This window comes from Vitis vinifera, chromosome 7, assembly GCF_030704535.1.
Source record: "Vitis vinifera cultivar Pinot Noir 40024 chromosome 7, ASM3070453v1".
NCBI classification, from domain to species: domain Eukaryota; kingdom Viridiplantae; phylum Streptophyta; class Magnoliopsida; order Vitales; family Vitaceae; genus Vitis; species Vitis vinifera.
In genome coordinates, this window is record NC_081811.1 from 25,451,432 (window position 1) to 25,474,095 (window position 22,664).

At 35.7% G+C, this 22,664-nt stretch overlaps 4 protein-coding genes across 5 annotated transcripts; all 4 read left to right on the forward strand.

The window, feature by feature from the left end:
* The first annotated feature begins 938 nt into the window (after positions 1–938).
* On the forward strand, positions 939–4,845 carry LOC100854977 (tubulin alpha chain). Its single transcript, XM_059738608.1, has 4 exons — positions 939–1,433; positions 3,136–3,370; positions 3,449–3,819; positions 3,902–4,845. Exons 1-4 carry the CDS (start codon positions 1,341–1,343, stop codon positions 4,556–4,558), a joined length of 1,356 nt encoding a protein of 451 aa, XP_059594591.1. The 5' UTR covers positions 939–1,340; the 3' UTR covers positions 4,559–4,845.
* Positions 4,846–6,343: 1,498 nt separating this feature from the next.
* LOC104878599 (uncharacterized) lies at positions 6,344–9,917 on the forward strand. Of its 2 annotated transcripts, none has more exons than XM_059738609.1 (4): positions 6,344–6,673; positions 7,185–7,665; positions 8,179–8,387; positions 8,467–9,917. In XM_059738609.1, exons 1-4 carry the CDS (start codon positions 6,590–6,592, stop codon positions 9,397–9,399), a joined length of 1,707 nt encoding a protein of 568 aa, XP_059594592.1. In that variant the 5' UTR covers positions 6,344–6,589; the 3' UTR covers positions 9,400–9,917. The 2 variants fall into 2 exon arrangements, with proteins under 2 accessions (XP_059594592.1, XP_010647477.2); XM_010649175.3 differs by having other exon boundaries at positions 8,494–9,917.
* A 1,198-nt stretch (positions 9,918–11,115) lies between these two features.
* LOC104878606 (uncharacterized) lies at positions 11,116–13,410 on the forward strand. Its single transcript, XM_010649187.3, has 2 exons — positions 11,116–12,653; positions 12,976–13,410. The coding sequence occupies exon 1, from the start codon at positions 11,625–11,627 to the stop codon at positions 12,615–12,617; it is 993 nt and encodes a 330-aa protein (XP_010647489.1). The 5' UTR covers positions 11,116–11,624; the 3' UTR covers positions 12,618–12,653; positions 12,976–13,410.
* A 3,370-nt stretch (positions 13,411–16,780) lies between these two features.
* On the forward strand, positions 16,781–17,955 carry LOC100254278 (agamous-like MADS-box protein AGL29). The gene has a single exon (XM_059737773.1). It carries the CDS (start codon positions 17,073–17,075, stop codon positions 17,787–17,789), a length of 717 nt encoding a protein of 238 aa, XP_059593756.1. The 5' UTR covers positions 16,781–17,072; the 3' UTR covers positions 17,790–17,955.
* Positions 17,956–22,664: the final 4,709 nt, after the last annotated feature.

The window sequence follows — 22,664 nt, forward strand, 5'->3', positions numbered from 1 at the left end:
AAATGAATTAGAGAAACCTTAGCTGCATCAGCAGTCTTCTTGTCTAAATGGCTGCATCATTAGCTTTCGAAAAAGTTAGGGATCTTAGAAAACGTAAGTTACAAGAATTAGATGATCATAGAGATTAGAACTAGTTATTTCTGTCCATTAAACTTCCGATATTTGTTGCATTTGTTTATTAAATCTTTTTGGGATTCCCACTATTTTATTAAATGTTTATGTCCAACAAATACTTTATAAGGATTATAACTATCAATGATGGTATAAATACAAATATAAGTGATTAAGACGATGAGTAGCTTGTGACGGTAATGAACTTTAGAATAATGATGTTTTATTTGATAATTGTTTTTTAGAATAATTTTTTATTTTTTAAAATAAAAAAGAAAAAAGAAAAATATGTTTGATAATTAGAAAATTATTTCTTATTTTTTGTTTTTAAAAATAAAAAATAAGGTGTTTTTAGAAAATGCTTTTTAATTGTTTTAAGTTATTTTCACCTTTATTTAAAAAATAATTATATAATATATAATTAAAAATAAAACATATACATATAAAATTTATTTAAAAAACATATTAAAAATGTTTTAGATTTTTTAATAAATATTTAATTTACAAAACATCATAAAATAATTATAAAAAATTATTTTTCAAAATTATTTTAAAAATCTTTTATCAAACCAAACCTAACATTCTTACATGAATATTGTCTACTCTCGAGCTTATTGATCCTTACTATTTTAAAATCGTGTGCTCAATTAAAAAAGGTTTACCATGTGAAAAACCTTTTTCCTTGATTAATTTGGATGTCGCAATCATTCTTCTAAATCGAAACCTTTTATTGTGTGACTCAAAATTTTAGGACCAAATAAACAACACCTACTACAGGTTTACATAAAATCCTACGTCTAGGTCAAACCCTAATACTAATGTGTGCTGATATTTATGACGCAGTAAAGTCACGCGGGGAGAGCACATCAGCCTATGTTTCTCCATCCCCATCATCTCTTTCTTGCCTTCTAATCTAAGAAGGAATAATACCACGGTCCGCGGTTCACCCGCCGACGTCGTTTAATACTCCATGATGACCCCACAAGCGTACAAGCCAAGGGTTAAATTGGGTTATGCATTGCTGGTGTTTCACCCTTGGTAAAACTAACCACGGTTAACACAGTCACTCGGATCTTTGTTCCCGCTATATAAACCCAAACGGGAGCCCTCTCAGAGACCAGGATTTGAATTGGAGGGGAGGCGTCTTGATAAAATCTATTCTCATTCTTTTCTTCGTTTCCTTTATCATTTTTTTTTCTCGTTCGTTTTCTTCTTCTTTGTATCTGAAAATGAGAGAGTGCATTTCGATTCACATCGGCCAGGCCGGTATTCAGGTCGGCAATGCGTGCTGGGAACTATACTGCCTCGAGCATGGCATTCAGGTAACGAAACGACATTTTCGTTTTTCAATTCGATGGTTTCTCCTTCAAATTTCCTCTTTCACTCCATTTCCCTGTATTTCATTAGATCTTGGTTTTGTTGTATGGTCCGTATGACGAGAACTTACTGCTAGTCTGCTATGATTTTTATAATGGCTAATGATTTGATGCGATTAGATCATATTTGTTCTAGAATTCTTCCAATTTTTAGACAGAGAATTGTTGTTTCTGTTACATGTTCTGAACATTTCTACCAGATCCTGTGTTGAATGTTGGAGAGATGTGAAGAAATGCTAATTTGAGTACTTGAGTACCTGTATTTTGTCGGCATTATGATCACAGTTTACTGGATCTAGGGTTTTCTGCGTTGTGTAACGTACATTAGCAGACATTTACCGCTAGGGTTTTTGTAAACTTTGAGGTGCTATGTTGGTTGGATCATGCCATTCAATCATTTAGATCTCAGAATGTTTTCAAGATGTAGCGTTGACGTCTTTTCTATTTTCCTTCAGACCTGTTTTCTTTATCTACAATGATCTTACAGATAAATTAAGAAATGCAAGTATACCTCTAGCTTTGATTCTACTGCGGTTTTAAATTGACTGGTCTTTTCCTTTTTATTTCTCTTTCAAAATTTGTTTGCCGATGTGAATGAATCAACTACCAGTTAACTAAATTTGTATTTGGATTTATGGGAGCTTTTAATGGAAATGTTGTAAAATTTGGATGAGAAAAGTCTGGTTGGAATATTTTGAGTTTTCTGGATTTTCCTTTCTAAAATTTTGGAAACACCCTGTTTTAGGCTTTTAGCACTTCACCTCCAGTGCAAGAGGTTGTGTGGGATATTGGAGATTCTGGTAAGGACAAATTCATTGTTAGTCCTCCATTGCCTAATTCTTAAGTTTATAAGTCAAATTGGTATTCTATCATGTTATCCTAGCCTTAGTCCGTGGAAGGCCATGAATCTGAACCTCATTATATTGTTTATTTTCCCTAATTTATTGAAATCATATGCAAGCCCAAAAAAGTTTGCACTTGAGGCAGGGTGTTAGGACTTTAGATCTTAATATACATTGTCAGCTTACCATTGCATAATGGTTTAAACTTGCGGGTCAAATTGGTGGCCTAACAACTCTGAATGGTTCTTGGTTTGTTGAGGATTTTCCTTTTTAGTAATTTAGTGAAATGCAAAAAAGAAAAACGATGTAGTTCATTGCCAAGTTTTGAAATTAAATAGACTATCATGTTTAATTCCATCCATTTTTCTGTTGTTTTACTGCAATTTTTCTTGTTGACTGAACTAACATATATTTTATTGCTCTGTTTGAATGTCATTCCTATCACTTAGGAGCTAGGAGCTGTACCATTGATGTTTTCCATGTAACATCCATTTGTCATTGTACCCTCCATGTTCATTGAAATTGTGACTGAAAAACTAAGCTCCAGCTTTCTACTTATTTTTTCACAGGATATGGACTGATATAGTTTATAGTTTATAGTCTGTACTTCATACTTTGCACTGCAGTTCACTTGATGTGCATCAATTTGTTTAAAATGATGAGGAATGTGTTGGGAATATAGTGCAATAATAATGTATTTTTAAATACCCTCTTACACTAATATAGCCAATTGTGTCCTCTTCGATTTCTTTATTTCCTATATATTTTCCACTCGTGAGATTTCTGAGCTTTCATGCCTTTTACAGCCTGATGGCCAGATGCCAAGTGACAAGACCATTGGGGGGGGAGATGATGCTTTTAACACCTTCTTCAGTGAAACTGGTGCTGGGAAGCATGTTCCCCGTGCAGTTTTTGTTGATCTTGAGCCCACTGTCATTGATGAAGTAAGGACTGGAACATACCGCCAACTCTTTCACCCAGAACAGCTTATCAGTGGCAAGGAAGATGCAGCTAACAACTTTGCACGTGGCCATTACACCAGTAATTATTCTGTGCCCCTTCTGGCCCTCTCTTCTTTCCTTACCCAAGTTGTAGGCTAATGTTTCTATTCTGTACCAGTTGGCAAGGAGATTGTAGATCTTTGCTTGGATCGCATCCGCAAGCTCGCTGACAACTGCACTGGTCTGCAAGGCTTCCTGGTTTTCAATGCTGTGGGTGGGGGGACTGGTTCAGGTTTGGGCTCACTTCTACTAGAAAGACTGTCAGTGGACTATGGCAAAAAATCCAAGCTTGGGTTCACTGTCTATCCCTCACCACAGGTTTCAACCTCTGTGGTGGAGCCCTACAACAGTGTCCTCTCCACGCACTCTCTCCTGGAACACACTGATGTTGCTGTGCTTCTTGATAACGAGGCCATTTATGATATTTGCAGGCGCTCACTTGATATTGAGCGCCCCACCTATACCAACCTTAACCGCCTAGTTTCTCAGGTATTTGTCTTATGTTATTGCACTTTTTGCTTTATCTCACGTATGAATCAATTAGTGCCCTAACTTTTAATGTCTGATTCAGGTGATTTCATCCCTGACTGCCTCTCTAAGGTTTGATGGTGCCCTAAACGTGGATGTGACTGAATTCCAGACTAACCTGGTTCCATACCCCAGGATCCACTTCATGCTTTCATCCTATGCCCCTGTCATATCAGCTGAGAAGGCCTACCATGAGCAGCTCTCTGTAGCAGAGATCACTAATAGTGCATTTGAGCCTTCATCCATGATGGCCAAGTGTGATCCACGACACGGCAAGTACATGGCTTGCTGTTTGATGTACAGAGGTGATGTGGTCCCCAAGGATGTCAATGCAGCTGTGGCCACCATCAAAACCAAGCGCACCATCCAATTTGTTGACTGGTGCCCGACTGGATTCAAATGTGGCATCAACTACCAGCCCCCAACTGTTGTTCCGGGTGGTGATCTTGCCAAAGTGCAAAGGGCTGTGTGCATGATTTCAAATTCTACCAGTGTTGCAGAGGTATTCTCACGCATTGATCACAAATTTGATCTCATGTACGCAAAGAGGGCATTTGTGCACTGGTATGTTGGTGAGGGTATGGAGGAAGGTGAATTCTCTGAAGCCCGTGAGGATCTTGCTGCCCTTGAGAAGGATTATGAGGAGGTAGGTGCGGAGTCGGCTGAGGGTGAAGATGGTGACGAGGGAGACGAGTACTGAGACAAATCATACTATGTTTAATGAGTTAAATCATCTTGCCATCTGTTGCTGGTATTTTGTGGTGTTACTGTGGTTTTTTGTCTTTCTTATGTTTCTCTGGCTGTTGCCATGGATTGATCTTGTACTAGGCTATGTGATGATATATGAATGCGGGTATCTTTTTCCATGAATGTTTGTAGAACATCGAAGTGCATTTCCTCAGCCGAGGAATTGATATAGTGATTGAGATTTAATGGAGCTGAAAAGAGTTTATATATCAAAAACAGTAAAAAGTGTTATTTCCTGGGCATGCATATCTACTGCTACTTATCTGCGTTTTTATGTTTTTGCCTTTTTATCGATAATTTTGTGTACGCAAATACGATATTTAAGCCCCAGTATGTCAATTGTCCCTCACTGCACATGAGCTCCTAACAGGTAGGAAGTCGGATTAATAAGGTCTTTTCACTCTTGCATTTTGTCCATCTAAAATTTTCTTGGGGGTTAGAAAATCAACGTGTGTCACATTAAAAAAACTATCCATTTTTCATGGACGAGAAAAAATAAAGGGAGGCCAAAAATGTTAAAAAACGATAATATCTTCACAGAATAAGTAAGAAGGGTTTTTACTATTATCAATTTCACAATTACTTTGACTCTTTCGTCCGTCCAAACTCTAGATAACCCTTTTGGAAACAGAGCTCCGAAACCCGTATTCGTTGAGACAATGGGCAATGCTCTCAACACCACCCGATTTCTGATGGGTTTCATGGGAGCCCAAGTTTCAAAACATTGGGCACGCACATTGACTCGAGGCTGTTTATCTCTCACAAGTCACATCTGATGCCCCAAGTTTCAAAATGTTTGAAATCCAAAGTTAGTTTTTACTTATTGACATAAAGCACATAATAGGTTCCAGTACTGACCTAGGACCATGATAATTTAAATTAGCGGAGACATAGCCTAGATTGAAGTAACCCCCATTTGGCATTTGCCACACACCCATTACGGGCAATGAGTTGCTTAATCAGCAATTAGTGGCCCACTGTACTACTCTAATCGAAAAAGACAATATTCTATATTTGCCTTGGTGTCACACGTGGGATTACTGATTTGAATCGGAGCGAAGGCATTGGAATATGGGTTATCTCCTTTTGCGCATCAAGGACACAAAATTAGAGTTTGACCAAAGAGAGAGAGGGCAGGGGTGGTCTTCCACGCACCAATCGCCCTTTCCCGTGACCTTGTCCCTCTAAATCCCTCCAACTCCCAACTTTTTCCCTATCAAAATTAATTTCATAATCTCTCTAATACAAATTTCTAACTCCAAATCAAATATTCCTTTTTGTTAATGAAATTGTAGTGGGCCTGGGTCTGGAATCTCTGATGTCACATCCTATGAGTCATTGTTGGGCTTGGGCTCAAGCCTTTTCCTTTTGGACACATTGAGGAAAGGGGAATTCTGCATTATTGTGATCTTTATCGTCTATTCACTCTCACCCAATTCCCAAATTCGAACCATTTTTCCCTTACCTTTTTTTTTCACCTTTTCTGTATTATTGTGATCTTTATCTTCTGGCGCCTTGGAAGTCTTTTCACTGTTTGGTTCTATGTAGATAGAGGCAGAGCAATTTCTAAAACACTTCAATGGGAAGTGGGTTTCTTAGGAGTAAAGTCTCTGAGGAGTGAGGACGCTCACTTGTCCATATTCGAATACCCAAATGGCGGCACTGCTTCACTCAATAAAATATTATATATATATATTAAGTAAAAGCAAAAACAATAAAAGGTCTGGCTGTAACAGACAGGAGGACAAGAGCAACAAGAACAAGAAACAGATAAAAGGCTGTAAAAAAATTCCTTCACATTCTCTCTTAAGACATGCTGGCTCTTTCTTATGGGTCCTTGTTTTTATATACTCTTTCCGCCTCTAGAGGGTAGCATACTCGAGAGAACCGACTTACTCACCACTCACAAGAGAAACTAGCGATCAGTCATCTCTCTGAGCAAGAGAGAAAGGGGGTGGGAAGGTTTTCTTTTTGTTCCGAGGCCATGGAAAAGAAGAAGAAGGATCCCAAGTTTACTTCTACTCCTGCTTCTGCTAGTCAAGAACTTGACACCAATAGCGAACACTTGGTATGATTCTTCAGCTTCCTCTCCTGCTTTTCAAGTGAGGGTTTCTTCTATTTTCCTTGTTTAGTTATGGCATCTGCATAATCACAAATGCTAATGGACCTTTGTGGGTCCTTTCATCTTTTCATTTTGTGTGAGTGGTTTCTGTTAACTTTTTTATTGCCTTTCGGGTTTGTTCTCAGCTGAAACATTTACACTCAAAATGGGGAAAAGAAAAAGGGTTTGCTAGGAAATAGAGGACTATTGCACTGAAGGGTTTTGCTGGAATGATAATATCCAACTTGTTAATGAGGGGTTTGGTTTAGGAAGATGAGAAACAATAGCAATCTTCATTTTTGCACAGCGTTTTTTTTTTTTCCCTTTTCGTTTTCTGTTTTTGTGATTAAATGGTATAAATGTTATGTTTCCTTGTATAACGAGATACACAAGTATTAGACGGGTGCCTGTTTTACCAATAAACTGTATTAGTTGAAGCCTCTGTTTATTTTTATGATATGGGTTTGATTGTGAGCAGAGCAAGGAAGAACAGAACCAGTCAGGTGTCGCTTTTGCTGCCAAGAATGCTGTAACTAGTAGCCCTTCACATGAAAATGCATCTTCCTTAAGTCAACAATACCCTTCAATTATGCAATGGCCATACACACCTCAACATGCTGCGGAACAGTCCTTGATTTCTAGACCCTCTATTCCAACCCAAGCACCTTCACCTGTCATCCTAAGCCGGTATCAGCAATTACCGCATCAGCAGCCATATCCCATCCAGCCACCGCCGCATTTAGCCCAATCAACCACTCCATTTTGGCTTCCCCAGAGACCTGGTTATCATTTTAGCAGCACTAATACCCCTGCCTCTTATCAGCCACTCACTCCCCTAGGAACAGCTGATGCTAACTGGCAAGTTTCTACCCTCAATGGAGGAGGGACTTCATCAAATAACCAACAACAGATGCCAGGTTTCTGTTACCACATTGGATACCCATATCCAGGATTTCCAGGTAATTTTCAGCATTGGTCATTTCTCTACTCAATATTGACATGAAACTCTTTCCTTTTCCTTTTAGTGCCTTCATTAATATCGTACTTCATCAAGTAACATTATGATTTTCCTTGGACCACATTTTAGTTGGCAGAATTGGATTTGGTTTAGAATATGGGGATTTGAACTCCATAATCTTGCTTCTAATGTAGCATTGTGGAGTTTACCTCGTTCAATTTAGGTCCAATTTCAAATCCATTGGTATGTAATTGGGATGCCCAGTTCCAAATTCCAACCCTCACATCCAGCATGGTTTTTGTATAAAGTGCATAATTTGGTAGGCTGTGAATTGTTCACAAATAGCCTGAACATTGACATGTATATTGTTTTCAATTTATTATAAAACATATGCCTGTTCTTGGTTTGTTTCCGACTTAATTACTATAGCTTCCCATTTTGTTCTTAATTGTTGCTGTGCTGCCTAATGTTTGTGATCTGCATCATATGAAATTGGACTTTTTCTTGTTAACAGGTCCTTGGGATCCCTCATCTTGGTGGTGTCAAACACAACAATTGCAGCCTGCTTGTACCTATGCTTACCCAGGAGCATGCAGCTACTTTTCTTCACAGCCACCACCATTGCCAGGCTGCTCGGCAACTGTTGAACAACACTTTCAAAGAGGAACAATCCAGCTACCAGCAAAACTTTCTCAGAAGCACCAGCAACTCTGGGAGAGTCAAGTATGAATTCTTTGTTATTTCTTCAAAATATTCTGCTATGTTTACTGTGATTTTATTATCTCACAATGTGGAAATAAAGACGTTTGTTCTGGTTCTGAAAATGCAGTCAGCACAGAATGTTCAACTGTGGACTGTTATTGGTCAGTTGCAATCAGAATTGGCTGATTACAAGAGCCGCTTATTGAAGTTAGAAGCAGAGGCTTCATCTGCAAAAGTGACAGGGGAAGAGCCCACTTCTCAAACTATTGGGACTGCTTTAGCTGGACAGACGTCAAAGAGAGGACGGCCAAAAAAACCAATTCCTGCAGTTGATGCACTACCTTCTTTGGATGAGTCTCATCCCCGAACTCGTGGTAGAAAACCTGCAGTATTGAAAGTCCAATCTGAAACCAGGACACTCAATTTTGAGAAAGAATGCCTAAACAAAGTGGAAGATAAAGGAAAAGCAAACCACTCTAGTGCTACAACGCAACAAGAAGACGATGGAAAAATGACATGTGCCTTCATAAACAGTAGTGGCGACATTGAGATTGACAGAAGCAACCCAATGATGCCTCCATTTCATAGTCAAGTTCATCAAGACATTCCTGGAGTGCAAGTAAGCAGCATTGGCCTCAATACCTCCTCAGACATGAAAACAAGTAGTGATAAGCCTGAGGACCCTAAAACTGCCTTCTCAATTCTGTATTCACATGTTAGGCAGATCAAAACTGAGGGTGCTTCCAGCACTTACATAGAAGCTGCAACCAACTCCAATCTTGGGTGGCCTTCAAATATCAGCTTTGAAGACTGTGGGAGAAATGTGTTAAATATGAGCTCACAAGGTTTCTACGACAATGGTGGTGTTATCAGACAGGTAAGTAAGGTCATTCCTGGATGGAGTTTTGGGCATGAAGAGGATGCTTCTAGAGATCTTGGAGATGCCGCAATAGGAGGGCCAGGGAAAGATGTAGATGTGGAGGATATGGAAGATGCTAGCTCAGGTGCTGAAGATTGCTCCATCCAAAGATGAAGGTGCCTACAACATGGATGCTCAACAGCCCACCAGCTGTAGAGCTTTGCCTCAATTAAAGAGCCGGTGATACTTTTTGCTTCAATACTAGTTTTAGCTTACAATAGATATTCCTGCTGGCTTGGGCATATTTCTTTCCACACACACAAGAGAAATATGCACAAAATTTTGTAGGAGAGCAGGATCAAGCACTGGTAAAATTGAATAGACATCACAGATGTAGATACTATCTTGACCTCAATCATCGATCCCAATACAAAACTTTGTCCCTAAATTGTTGTCATCCTCTACTTTTGTGCTCATTCTTCGTTATCAGGGAATCGTATGTTTATTCAATATTTCACCTACAAGCTTTAGACCATTCTAGTGATGGAGGTTCAATATTCCTCTGAGGCTTGACCTGATTAAGGAGTGTTAGATGATGGGAAGACATAATGACTTGTTGACATTGTTGGGGTTGTTTGGTTATAGAGAAAAACATATCTTTGGAAATTTCATGTTCATTTGAATTTTCAAAAGTGCTTGTAGGACTGATTCTCGTCATGCAATATATTGAATCCTATACAATTCAATCCTACAGCTTTGATCACAACTCTTATATCTTGAAATTCTTTTAAACTTCATCAACTTCCTCTCCATTTACATAATTTTTGCACACATGACTTGACAAAGACACATGTTCTCTCTTCTGGATCCTGATATCACCCACTAGAGTTGATTCTTTTCCCTCCCTCTTGGGCAAAAAAAAAAAAAAAAATCAACCCCCTTAAATTGTTGCATCATTGAATAAATTGATTTGGGTAATGACCTAACCCCAAGTCCAACAGGCAAGTTGCCTCTATTAAGTACTCTCATGAACCAAAAATATTCCTCAACTACTAATTTGAACCCAAATGTCAATTCACATTTATGCCTATAAATATTTCAAAGCCTTACCTGAAACCGTGGTCCATGCTATATGGTGCCCACAAAACGTCTGTTTGATTTGTGAAGTCCAAGAGTCTAGAAGCTCTTGCCCCACCAAGAAAATGAGTCCAGAGGCCCTACGCCTTTGTCATGGACTCTTAAGAAGTACAGGAACGGGTCCCCTCAGTACCATGAATTCTGGGTTTTGGGTAGAAAACTTGGTACCAAATTTCCACCACATTTATGGCATTTTCCCACAAGACATTGAAATGTATACACCATGTGGTGTAATGAGACCATTTGTCATTTGGCAGTGATGGTAGGACAATTTTTTAAAATTCATCAATGGGTTTGTTTGGTTAATTATTAAATGAATTGAATAAGAGCTACCACCGCACCACCCGTGGAGAATGGCGAAAATCACCAGACCATTTGATCGGATGCGAAGGTGTTATAATTTTTGCATGTGAGTCACGATTATTTGTTTGCCAATCATTTGGTAAAATTACATCATTTAACAAAATGAAGAAATTTTGAAATGGAACTATTCCATATCTACACATGTTTATTATACAAATGCCATCAACTATTATTTGTACTTGTTAGTAATTAGATTATTAATTGATGATACCATTAGTGTGATTGCTTAAATCAATTCGACAATTAAAGAGTGGGACAATGAAAAGAGAAGCGTTACAAAAATTAGGCGGCTCCATATGGACATATGACACGAACATTCTACATTTAAGTAACATTTGTTTTTTAATGGAGGACTATGAGAGCTCAGTTATAACGTTTTTGGCATGGACTGTATATGAATATTAATTAATCAATAGAAATCCGCATGATAAATAAAGAGTAATAGTCATCCCTCCCTAGTGCTTTCTCAAATATGACGATGATTAAGTTGTTAATGGCCGTCCCCCCATATGGAATGGAAAAGGGGTGGGAATTCCAAAGGAGATGTGTTTGGAATAAGAAGAAAGGGGGAGTCTGATAATGTCAACGGCGCAACTGGTAAAACACGTCTTTCATGCTGCATTCAACCATGCCCAGTTTTGAGTTTTCTTTCGAAAGCGGCCAATTCCATGAAGACTTCCACACCCCCCACCATTGCACCCCTAACCTAGTCAAAATCCCTGTGAATATCTCCCCCACCGACTCCTTCGCTCCAAGCTGTTTTGCAACGCCACTCACTACCCTTCTCCTTCGCTCCCGCATTACGCTATAAGGCTATAACAACTACCACCCGCTTCTTTTTCTTCTTCTTCTTCTTTCAAACCTCTTCTCTCTATCTCTCTGCCTATTATCCACCTTCAATGGCCACTGTAACCACAACACAGGCACAGGTGAATGCGCAATCTCTCCTCTCCATCAGACCCAAACCCACGCGAGTTTGCTTCTCCGTCGCTGCCTACGCCAAGAACGTAATAAAGCATCTCGCCGCTTGCAACGTTCCAATCCAGGAAGGTCTCTCCGATTCAGAATTCTCCACCATCGAAGCCTCTCTCGGCTTTACCTTCCCTCCCGATCTCCGATCCATTCTCCAGGAAGGCCTTCCGGTGGGCCCTGGCTTCCCCAACTGGCGATCGTCGTCGCACCAACAGCTTGAGATCCTCACCAGTCTTCCAATATTGGAGGTGTGTAAGGCGGTTTCCATGGGGAAGTTTTGGTGTAAATCTTGGGGCGATGAGCCTGTTGATTCCGACGAAGCTTTAGCTTTGGCCCGGCGGTTCTTGAAGAAAGCTCCGGTTCTTGTTCCGATATATCGCCACTGTTACATTCCTTCCAACCCGAATTTGGCGGGAAATCCGGTGTTCTTCGTCCACGGAGGACATGTTCGGATGTGGAGCTTGGACATGGCTGAATTCTTCCAGAAAGGGGAGTTCTTCCGGCTGGAGACGGAGGTGAGCGCGCCGGCGTGGGCGGCGACGACGGCGAGGAGAATTGAGTTCTGGACGGAGGCGGTGGAGAGGGCGCGTGGGGGGACGCGGGCGTGGTGGAGCGGGGAACTGGGTTATTGCATGGAGGAGCTGTTCTGGAGGTTGAGAGATGGAGGGTGGAGAGAGGAGGAGGTGAGGGAGATGATGATGATGGACGGCCGCGATCAAAACGACAAAAAAGCTGCCGTTTCGAAAGACAACAAGGGCGTGGTGTGGCACGTGCATGTACTGTCCCTCCTGATGCTACGTGCGGGCTGGAGCACCGAAGATGTTGTGGACTCTCTCGATTTTCAAATCCAGCATACTCCACCGGACGGTGAATCATGGCTGGACTTTCAACATCCACACAGCTGTTCTCAGGGGGGCTGAGTTTTGCTACGATCACCCGCATCCTTCTGTTGAGTTGTAAATTTCACGGTCCCACATTTTTTAGAGTTGCCTGATTTTTTGAACGCCACTGATTCATACAATTTTTTTACTTGATTTATTGTAGCCATTTGACTAAGTGTACATCACAAGACAAAGTAGAAGATTAAGCCTTAAAGCATCCTATGCTTTTTCTTTGCCACGTATTTCATTTTCATTTAAAAAATAAATAAATAAAAGTTAGATATTTTGAAAAACAAGTCTAATCATAAATGATATAATTATCAAGTTACCTAATAAGGTACACTTTTATAAAATTTATAAATTATAATTAACGAAGATTTCCAAATGCGACCGGCAGGTGATTTGGCAATTAGGAGAGGAGAGGAAGCAAGGAGTGCGATTTTGGAATCATCATCCCGTGTAGACCCCACACTCCTGGAAAAATGAGAGGGTGAGGACCAGTTTACACCGAATTTCAAGACTATCTCTTTCTACTTTCTAAAGAAAGGCCCACGGCCGTCTCCGTCTCTCGATCGATGTTTCACTCCCACCCCTGATTTCATTTTCATTGTGACAACTGACATCCGGTCTATCAAAGACAAAGAGAAAATCGAAACAGACAATCGACATTATCAGCCAAAATGATCAAATATGTGATTGATTTTGGGTGGGACTCACTGCCAGAAAAGTGTCTGATACATATTCAATGATGTAAATGGAAATTTTGATATGTATCAATTCTCTGTATCTAAATATTTTTCTATTGATTTATGCATGTGACACTTTGAGTTAACTTTGTATAAAATGCTACATTATTATTTAATATCTTAAAATTTTGAGCGAATTTTTGTGGTGGAGTTCAAAATTTTGTTTGGTAATGTCTTCAAAAATAGATTTAAAGGAATAATTTTTTAGAATAGTTTTTAAAATAATTTTAATTGTTTTAAGAATAAAGTTTTGTTTGAGAACTTAAATATGAAAAATAATTTTATTAGTTTATTCTCTATGTATTAAGTAGCTATTTATGATATAAATTTCTCTAAAATATTCTTTGTAGTTTTAGTTGTTTTTCAAAATATTCTAACAAATCTAAAAACACTTATAAATTTAATTTCAAAAATAACTTAATTGTTACAAATTTTAAAATAATCCCATATGATTCAAATAGACAGACATTCATCATGGGATCAAATAAACCTTTTAATTAGGGTTAAGGATCAATTTTAATACAATTTATAATAATTTATACCCAATCGTGTACGTATTGTTCACTCCAAGTTTAAAGGAGTTCTCAGGTTTTAAAATGCGTTTACAAAATTAAGAGAAGTCTATATTTATATAATCTCAAGAAATTTTCCTCCTATCCACCGTAGGATATTACGAAATAGTCATGTTCTTAGTCTTATTCTCTTAACCCCTACAAACAATTAGAGAACTTAAACCTATCACTTTGCTTGTACATTTATATAAGTTAGTAAAAATATTAGTTAATGTGCTTAAGAAAGTAGTAGGTAAAATGATGTTTAGTTTCTAGAGAGCTTTGTGGAGAATAGGAAAATTTTGGATGCCATGGTCTACAATTCGTCAAAAGTTCTAGGGTTAGGGTATTTTGTAAGTTAGACATTGAGAAAACAAATAACCATGTGAGTCAGAGATTTATTTTAGCAATGATAGATAAGATGGATGGATTTCAATCAAAAGTACATTGAATGAAGAAAGTTTATTTTGAATTTTGATTACAAAGTTTTTCTAAGTAAATGAAGAACTCAAGTGTTATTTCAATGCTTTGAAGGGTTTGAGACACAAAAAATAAATACATAATTAAATAAAAATCTCACTTTATATATATATATATTGTAGTTGTTTTTTAAGAAGGTTGAAAAGGGTGGGTTCATTTCTTGGCTTATGACAAGAGAAAAGGATGAATGTTTCTTTTCTTTTTGTATATGACACTCTCATTTTTGGATGCATGCATGCCTAGACTAAGTGATGTATTTTGAGTTGAAATTTTATGTGATTTGAGACAATAGGTGAAAGCTCCAAAAGTAGAAGAGTCGGTTTGTTTTATTAGGATGTGAGGTAGATAAGCTCTCTATGCATAATGGCCCACCTTTAGGAGCTTCTTACAAGTCTTTAATAGTGAGAGATATAGTTGAGGAGAACTTCTCAAAAAATCTAATCAAATGAAAAGGTTATGGCTTGTTTGACAATTATTTTCGAGAATAGTTTTCTATTCTCTAGAACCAAAAAAAAAAGAAAAACTAAAAAACATGTTTGACAATTAAAAAACAGAATGTTTTCAGATAATATTTTTTTACTTATTTTCACTTATTTTTTGGAGACTATTTAATAAATAATTATACAAATATGTACAATGATAAGTATTAAATATAAAAATTATTTTTAAAAACATGTTAAAAGCATTTGAGGTTCTCAAATAAACTTTTATTTTACAAAAAATCAAAAAACTGTTTAAAAAAATTATTTTCAAAAACTATTTTTCAAAAATGTTTTTAAAAACAATTACCAAAGAAGGCCTTAGTACTCACAAAAAGTGATAGGTTTACTTTAATTAAAAGTGTCTTATTTAATATGTCAGTTTATTTTAATTCTCTTTTGTTGTCCAAAGGAAGACATGAATGCACAAATTTCATGAAGTCCTGCAATGTAAACAAAATGATAGAAAAATATGTAAAATAATTTTTTTTTATTAAAACTAATTATGGGGATACAATCTTTGTAGCAATATTATTTTATGAAAAAATATATTTCTCTTTGATTCATTTAAAGAGGACAACAAAAACGTTTTCTTAATTTCGAAAATCAGTCGAGGGTTATAAGTGACTTATTCCCAAATAAACTTATTAAAAGATAAAGATTGTGTGTGTAACACTTCTGATGTTTCTTGAATTTATAGGGGGATTTTGTGAAGACTTTTCTTTTTCTTTTTGAAGTCTCTCTTCTCATGTAGATTGTGTGTAACACTTATAAGTAAAATTATGAAATTAAATTTGGAATCCCCTAATATTTAGTTGTTTAATTCAAAGAATTTGATTATTTAATTTAACAACTTGTCTCTTTCATTAAGAAAATCTGTCAACAAGAAAATATTTATTTTTAATTCTCTTTTAAATTAGAAATTTTGACTTTATTTGCAAGATTAAGTTTTGTAGTTTTTAAAATTTCGTCATGTGTTACCTTTTGAACACATGTCACATGTCCAATGTGTGTGACTCATCACTTATTAAACCCAAATTTTATTGAACTAGGAAGCCACAATTTTAAACACCAATTTAGCAATAATTTTATTTATTAAAAAATTTAATGTTTACAGGGTGTTGTTGATACAAGAAAAAATCTAGAGAGACCGAGGCTGTGAGCTCTTAAAAATAACCTCATTTGGTTATTTTTTTTAAATAAACAATTGTTTTTCAGATAAGAAACTTTTTTTTAATATTAGATTTTTATTTGTAGTCGAACAATTGTTATTAGGCATTGCTTGTCCATGCATCCACACACACAAAACACACTCGCCCCTACTATGTTATGGCACACTGTATTAACTATTTAATGAATACAAATTTCTTAACTTGAGTTTTGCTTTTTTAGCCCTATGCAATAAGGTTTGGTTGAGCCAAAGAAAGCAATTCAATAACTCCCTAAAGTTCAAAATCTATAAGCTAAATTGTCAGGACGAGTAAGCAGAAATGATGAGATAAACACTGATGTCTTGTTCTATTCCATGATCAAGTTCTCTTCCATAGAGTGGGGTGCTAGACTTTCAATTTTGGTTTTATTCTTTACTTAGCCTGGGATTTGCATTGCTTAGGATGTTTGCTTCTTCCTAAGTATGAAGTTCCTATGGATGTATGGTTTTTTTCCTAACTTTGTTTAGGTAAAAAGAGTCTTATCGGGAATGGGGTTGGCAGTTGATGTCGGTGCCAATGTATTCAACTCTAGGATGTCGAGAAGATGGTAAGACGTACGAGTTACGAGAAGGACCACTTTTTATTGGGATTTCTCAGGTTAAAACAACGGGACCCACCACCTTACATAGAAGGGAAGTTTCTCAACAAAAGGAAAGTTGTACTTTACCATTTTTGCAAATTGATAATCACTTTGTGATTTAAGGCCATTGGAAAAAAGCGCTGCTAGGTTGACTGTGGAACAGCTGGCTTCTCGACGGAGTAATGTCTCATTTTGCCAAATAGCTAAGCTTATAAACATCATAGCTTCATGGAGGGTAGAAAAATTATTTAGTTGGGTACATTATTCTTAAGATTTTATGTGTGGTATTCTTTCTCCGTAGGGAGTTTGCTGAGTCTAATGCTTCAAGATCCAGATGTGGAGTAAAGCTTATCTAAGAAGTTCAAGTCCTAGGACAGGTTGATATGCATAATTTTCATAATATGTACATTAATCTGATAAGATTTTTCTTGAAATTAATTTCCTGAAATGTCAGACCTGGCCAAGTGGGAGTTAGAGAGCCCTATAAGTAACTGTGGTTCGCCTCTGTGTGAAGGGAACCTAGCTTTCGATTCTTCTTCTAGTCGTTTAGAAATGGAGAGAAAGACGAATGCGGGTCGCAAGAAGATCGAGATGAAGTTGATTTCAGCATCAGACGCTCGGCAAGTCACTTTCTCTAAGCGTCGATCCGGGCTTTTCAAGAAGGCGAGTGAGCTTGCCACCTTGTGTGATTCTGAAACTGCAGTCATTGCCTTCTCCCCAGGTGGCAAGGCTTTCTCATTTGGCCACCCCTCGGTCGAGGCGGTAATAAACAGGTATGACGGCCAAAGCCAGGCACTGGATGCTGGTGATCAGAGTGTTCAAACTGACAATCTGCGTGAGCTCATCCAACGATACAATGCTCTGCTTGATCAACTGGAAGTCGAAAAAAAACGTGGGGAGGCCATCAAGCGTATGGGGATGGAGATGAAGGCAAAGACCTGGTTGCTTACACCGGTAGAGAACCTTAACCCCACTCAACTGCAGATTTTAAAGGTTCTGATGGAGGATCTTAAAAAGAGAGTATACCAGCAACGTGAGGAGCTCTCGAAGAAGGCTCGTACCCCAAGACCACTCCTGGATCTAAACACAGTTGAACCTGATGATCCCTCTGCTTCTAACCCAACCAAGAATAACTCCATGGAGGGAGGAGGAGGTTCTGAGTGAATTTTTTGGAAGATTTTCACATAGTTGTCCGCAGCCATATGTGATCAGTTCTATATATGTGATATGTTTGGAAATAAAGGGCATTAAGCTGAAAATCCCAATCTTGTTTTGTTTGAATTGTTTCAATGATGATGGTGAATAAAATGACTTTCCTCATCCTTTGTTATATGCTTCAAATCAGCCATGGATGTTTTTGGGAATTCTGGGTTAAAACTCTAAAGCAAGAACCATTAATGAAGCAGCTCATATTCTTCAGGGTATGTACAACCGTACAAGGAGATACGAAAATAAGAAGCTTTAGTTATTTGCTCTATTATGTCGTGGGTATATAAGCATATATTCACCTTTGGCCTCTTACGCCAATGTATGACCTTCAGCCTCTTATCTACGTACCTTTTAAATCAGGCTTGTGTTGTTGAAATCGTAGTCAAAAGTGAAATTCGATTCTGTACCACCTTAAGTGGAACTGTTCTTGAAAACAATAAGCTCTTACATAGATTATAAAACAGTTTTTTTAAAGCCAAAAATACATATTTGACTATTTTTTTATTTATTTTTATTTTGTTTTGATTACCCTTTTTAAATAAATTTAAAGTGTTTTTAACTATAATTTTAGAAAGTGTTTTTAGTTATTTTGACATATAAATTTTTTTATCTTTTTAAATATTAAAAAATTAAAAACATTTTTTAGAATTATTGTCCATTGTACTTTTAGTTATTTTTTATAATATTTTATATAATAATTGAAAATATTATAAATATTTTAAAAACTTTTTCATTAAAAATAAGAAGAATATTTTAAAAAGTTTTACATTATACATAAATAAATAATACATGAATAGTACTTTTATAGAAAATAAGTTAAAAAAATTATTTTTTATATTTGAATTCCTAAACATAAAATTCAAATTTCAACTGATTTCTCAACAATTCTAAAGTCTCCATGCAATGATACTAAGCTTCTTTTGATCATGAAAGTATTTAAGTAAGGGAAAGCAAATGAATCATTTCAACTTCTATTTTTGGTTTACTATGCAAATTGAAAAAACAAAAATAAATAAATAAATAAATAAATAAAAATAAAAATAAAAAAGCTAATGAAAAATTTCTTGAATTTAGACTCCTTCTATATTTTCCTTTCACAATTTTTTTCCTTTTTAGTTTTTTTCTTCCAAAATCCAAAGGAAGCTTATAAGATCTGGTGAGATATGACACCCAATATATCCAACGGACAAAAAATAAGAAGGTAATTAATTCCTCCTAAAAAGGTAGAAATAAGAAGATGGGTGTGACTTAAAATTACCAAGTTGTCATGCTATTGTTAATGAATCAGTGTCACTTAGGTTGAAAGGTAGGAAAATTGTAGGATAATTTAATTTGATAATTATTAACAAAAATAGGGAAAGAATAAGGCATTATTTGGCCTAATTAATAACATTAATTTTATTATTTTATTCTTTATAAGCCATCCCATTCTTATGAAAATATGAGCAAGATTGTTGATTTCACACCTAGACACAGAAGTAGATACCAAGAGCAACACTGAAATATGGAGATACCAAAAGTGACTCTAACACATAAATGAAATATCAATTTAATTATTTAGTCAAATTTATTTCTTTTTTTTACTCTCTCACCATTTCATTTATTAACAAGTCAATAAAAAATAAGTGAAATTAATGACTTCAATGGTAGACACAAAAAGGGTTGCCAAAAGTAACAAATAGTGCATAGAAATACTAAAAGTGACACTCACACATAAATGAAATATTTGTTTAGTGCATGATATATGACAATATTTTGGATTTGATTTTTCTGTTAGTCGAAGTGAAATAAATAATTCCAAAAATAAAATAAAATATTAATTTAATTAATAATATGAAATTATTAATTTATGGTTCTAATCCAATCTAAATATACATTCATGGAGGTGAATTAGATATCAGTCCTTTTTGTAAATTATGTCATTTTGAATACAAGAAACCAATGTTTTTAAAATCAAACCGAACAATGAACCGAAAAAGTTACTAGTTTATATTCACTAGTTGGGTCGATGGTCGAACTGCAGTTAAATCAGTGATATCATAAATATATAATATATATTTTATTAGAATTAATAATATTTATAATATTATTTATTCATTTTTATATAAATGTATTAATATTTAAAATTTAGTAAACAAAATAAATATTTAAATATGAAAAGATATTGGAAATGAAAAAAAATTGTATTATATATATATACAAGTTTCAACACAAGTAAAGTGTATCAAAATTGAGCAATTATCCTTCTATGAACCTATCGTCAGCTTTATAAACATTTTTACATCTATTATAAACTAAATGGTTATCGAGAGATTTGACCTATTTTGCTAAAAAAAATTCGGTTCTTGAAGAACCTGCCTCACTTCGTTCATTGGTCCAACAGAACACGAAACATTTACTTAAAGTAAATAGTGATGAGATACAAAACATGTAAACTCAAGATTTTCATAGTATTTTAATATCATTTGACCTATGTCCACTTTACTCGAACTTCAACATAGTGAAGGTTTCACTAACAAGGCTTTTAAGACAAGCTTTCAAATCTTACACTTACATTATGATTCCAAGAGATTTACATTAAAACTTTTAAGAAATCGGTATTTTCAAACTAACTCCCTTTTAGGCTTTGTTTACAAAACACTCTTTTAAGACTTAAGAAATATCCTACTATTAAGTTTAAGATGAAATGCAAGTTTATAAACAAAGGTGTATTCAAACATACTCCATTAAGGCCCAAATAATCTTCAAAAACCATTTTTTGTGTCACTTATTGGTCATAGGTAACAAAAAATTGCGAATGGAAAGTCAATTGAGGTTTTTTTTGGGGAATTTTCAACATCATCACCAATTTATTAAAATTTTAAATGAAGAGAAGCAACAGTGGATCTTGAACTTAAGATTTTTTTTTTTTGGGGAAATTTTCGGCATTATCACCAATTTATTAGAATTTTAAACGAAGGGAAACAACGGTGTCCCCAACTAGGGCAAGTTACCCTCATGTTTAATATATGACAAAAATGATATATGTACTAATTTTGTCTCTTAAAGTTTTTCTTATTTTTTTATAAAAATAAAATTTTAATAAACTTAATTAATTTTAATTATCTTGTTTTTAAACAAATACAGTTATCTCATTTTTAAATGCTATCTAAGGAAATATTGATAATAGAAAATAAAATAAAAAAACATGACAACTTTCTAAATGAGTTCGGTTTATATCTTCTCTACAATAAATTAGTAATTAAATATTTAATCGGTAGAGACTTACAAATAAGCCATAAATATTTTGAAACCAAAAAAATAATTATATACATCACCATTTTTTATCTAATATATATAAAATAAATAAATCTTTATGATTTCATAATTAAACATCATATATTATATCAAACACATATGATGTATGTATATGTTTTTTCCAATATTTTATGAGTCTTGATTAATTTCCACATTATGGATATTTTTGATAGAATTTTCGTCAATATTTTTGAAAATTTCTTAATTTCAAACTACAAATATTTTTGTGATTTTCGATATTTTAATCCTTATAATAAGTACAAAGCCTTTAAATTGGAATCGAATATGAAATTAGTTGTTAGCCACAATTTGGGGGCGATCTTCGAGTTGAAAAAACTACTAGCTATTAAGATGATCGTTGCCCAATAGATTGAAACAGTCTTATAAGCTTTAAAGGGACATTTGACTTTCCTTGATCTATCAAACCTAATCGATTCAACCAATTACCCTATACCTCGGTCAATTTGAAGAAAAAATAAGTTTTGAAATTGAAACAAAAACCGTGCCATAACAACTATTAGCTCAACTTTTAAAAAGATTTTAACTAATTAAATTAAAACTTAGGTTTTTCTTTGAAACAAATTATACATTAACACTTAGATGAATTCAACAGGGTTGAGTGCATAAATAAAAAATTTAATGTATTATAATCCTAGTAAATCAACAATTTTACAAAAAGATTCTAAGAGTTGAACATGAAATGTCCTTTTTTAAGCCTCCTCTTTAGGTTTGATTTATATTGTTTCTTTGCAATATTCTCCCCTGATCACACATAAAAAGTAATCATTTGTCTCAAATTTTATTTTATAATCATCAAAATCAAGATTAACCAAAATTTTGTCTAACAAAAATAAATCTATAAAATTTTATTTCCTTTTTAATGTCCCGCCATTTAATTTAATTTATAAGTGACAAAATCTAATTAAATTATTTTTGTTCCTTTTGTTAAAGATTTGAGATTCTCTTTTTTTTTTCCTCTTATGAAGGCGTTAAATGTAACGACCCGCACCCAACCATGTAGATATTGTCCGCTTTGGGCCCAAGGGGGCCCTCACGGCTTTAAAACGCGTCTACAACCATGTAGATATTAGATATTGTCTGCTTTGGGCCCAAGAGGGCCCTCACGGCTTTAAAACGCGTCTACAGGGTTAAGATGAGTCTCTACATATATAGCGCCAGGAACTTTCTCCCCTATCCGATGTAGGACATCACAAACACCCCCCCCCCCCCATGCAGACACAACGTCCTCGTTGTGTCCCATGAGATTGCGAGGCCAAACAAACGAACACCCCTTACGAGGCCAAACAAACCCCCACATCGGGGTCGGGGATCGGCTCTGATACCATTTGTAACGACCCGCACCCAACCATGTAGATATTGTCCGCTTTGGGCCCAAGAAGGTCCTCACGGCTTTAAAACGCGTCTACAGGGTTAAGATGAGTCTCTACATATATAGCGCCAGGAACTTTCTCCCCTATCCGATGTGGGACATCACAAACATCCCCCCATGCAGACACAACGTCCTCGTTGTGT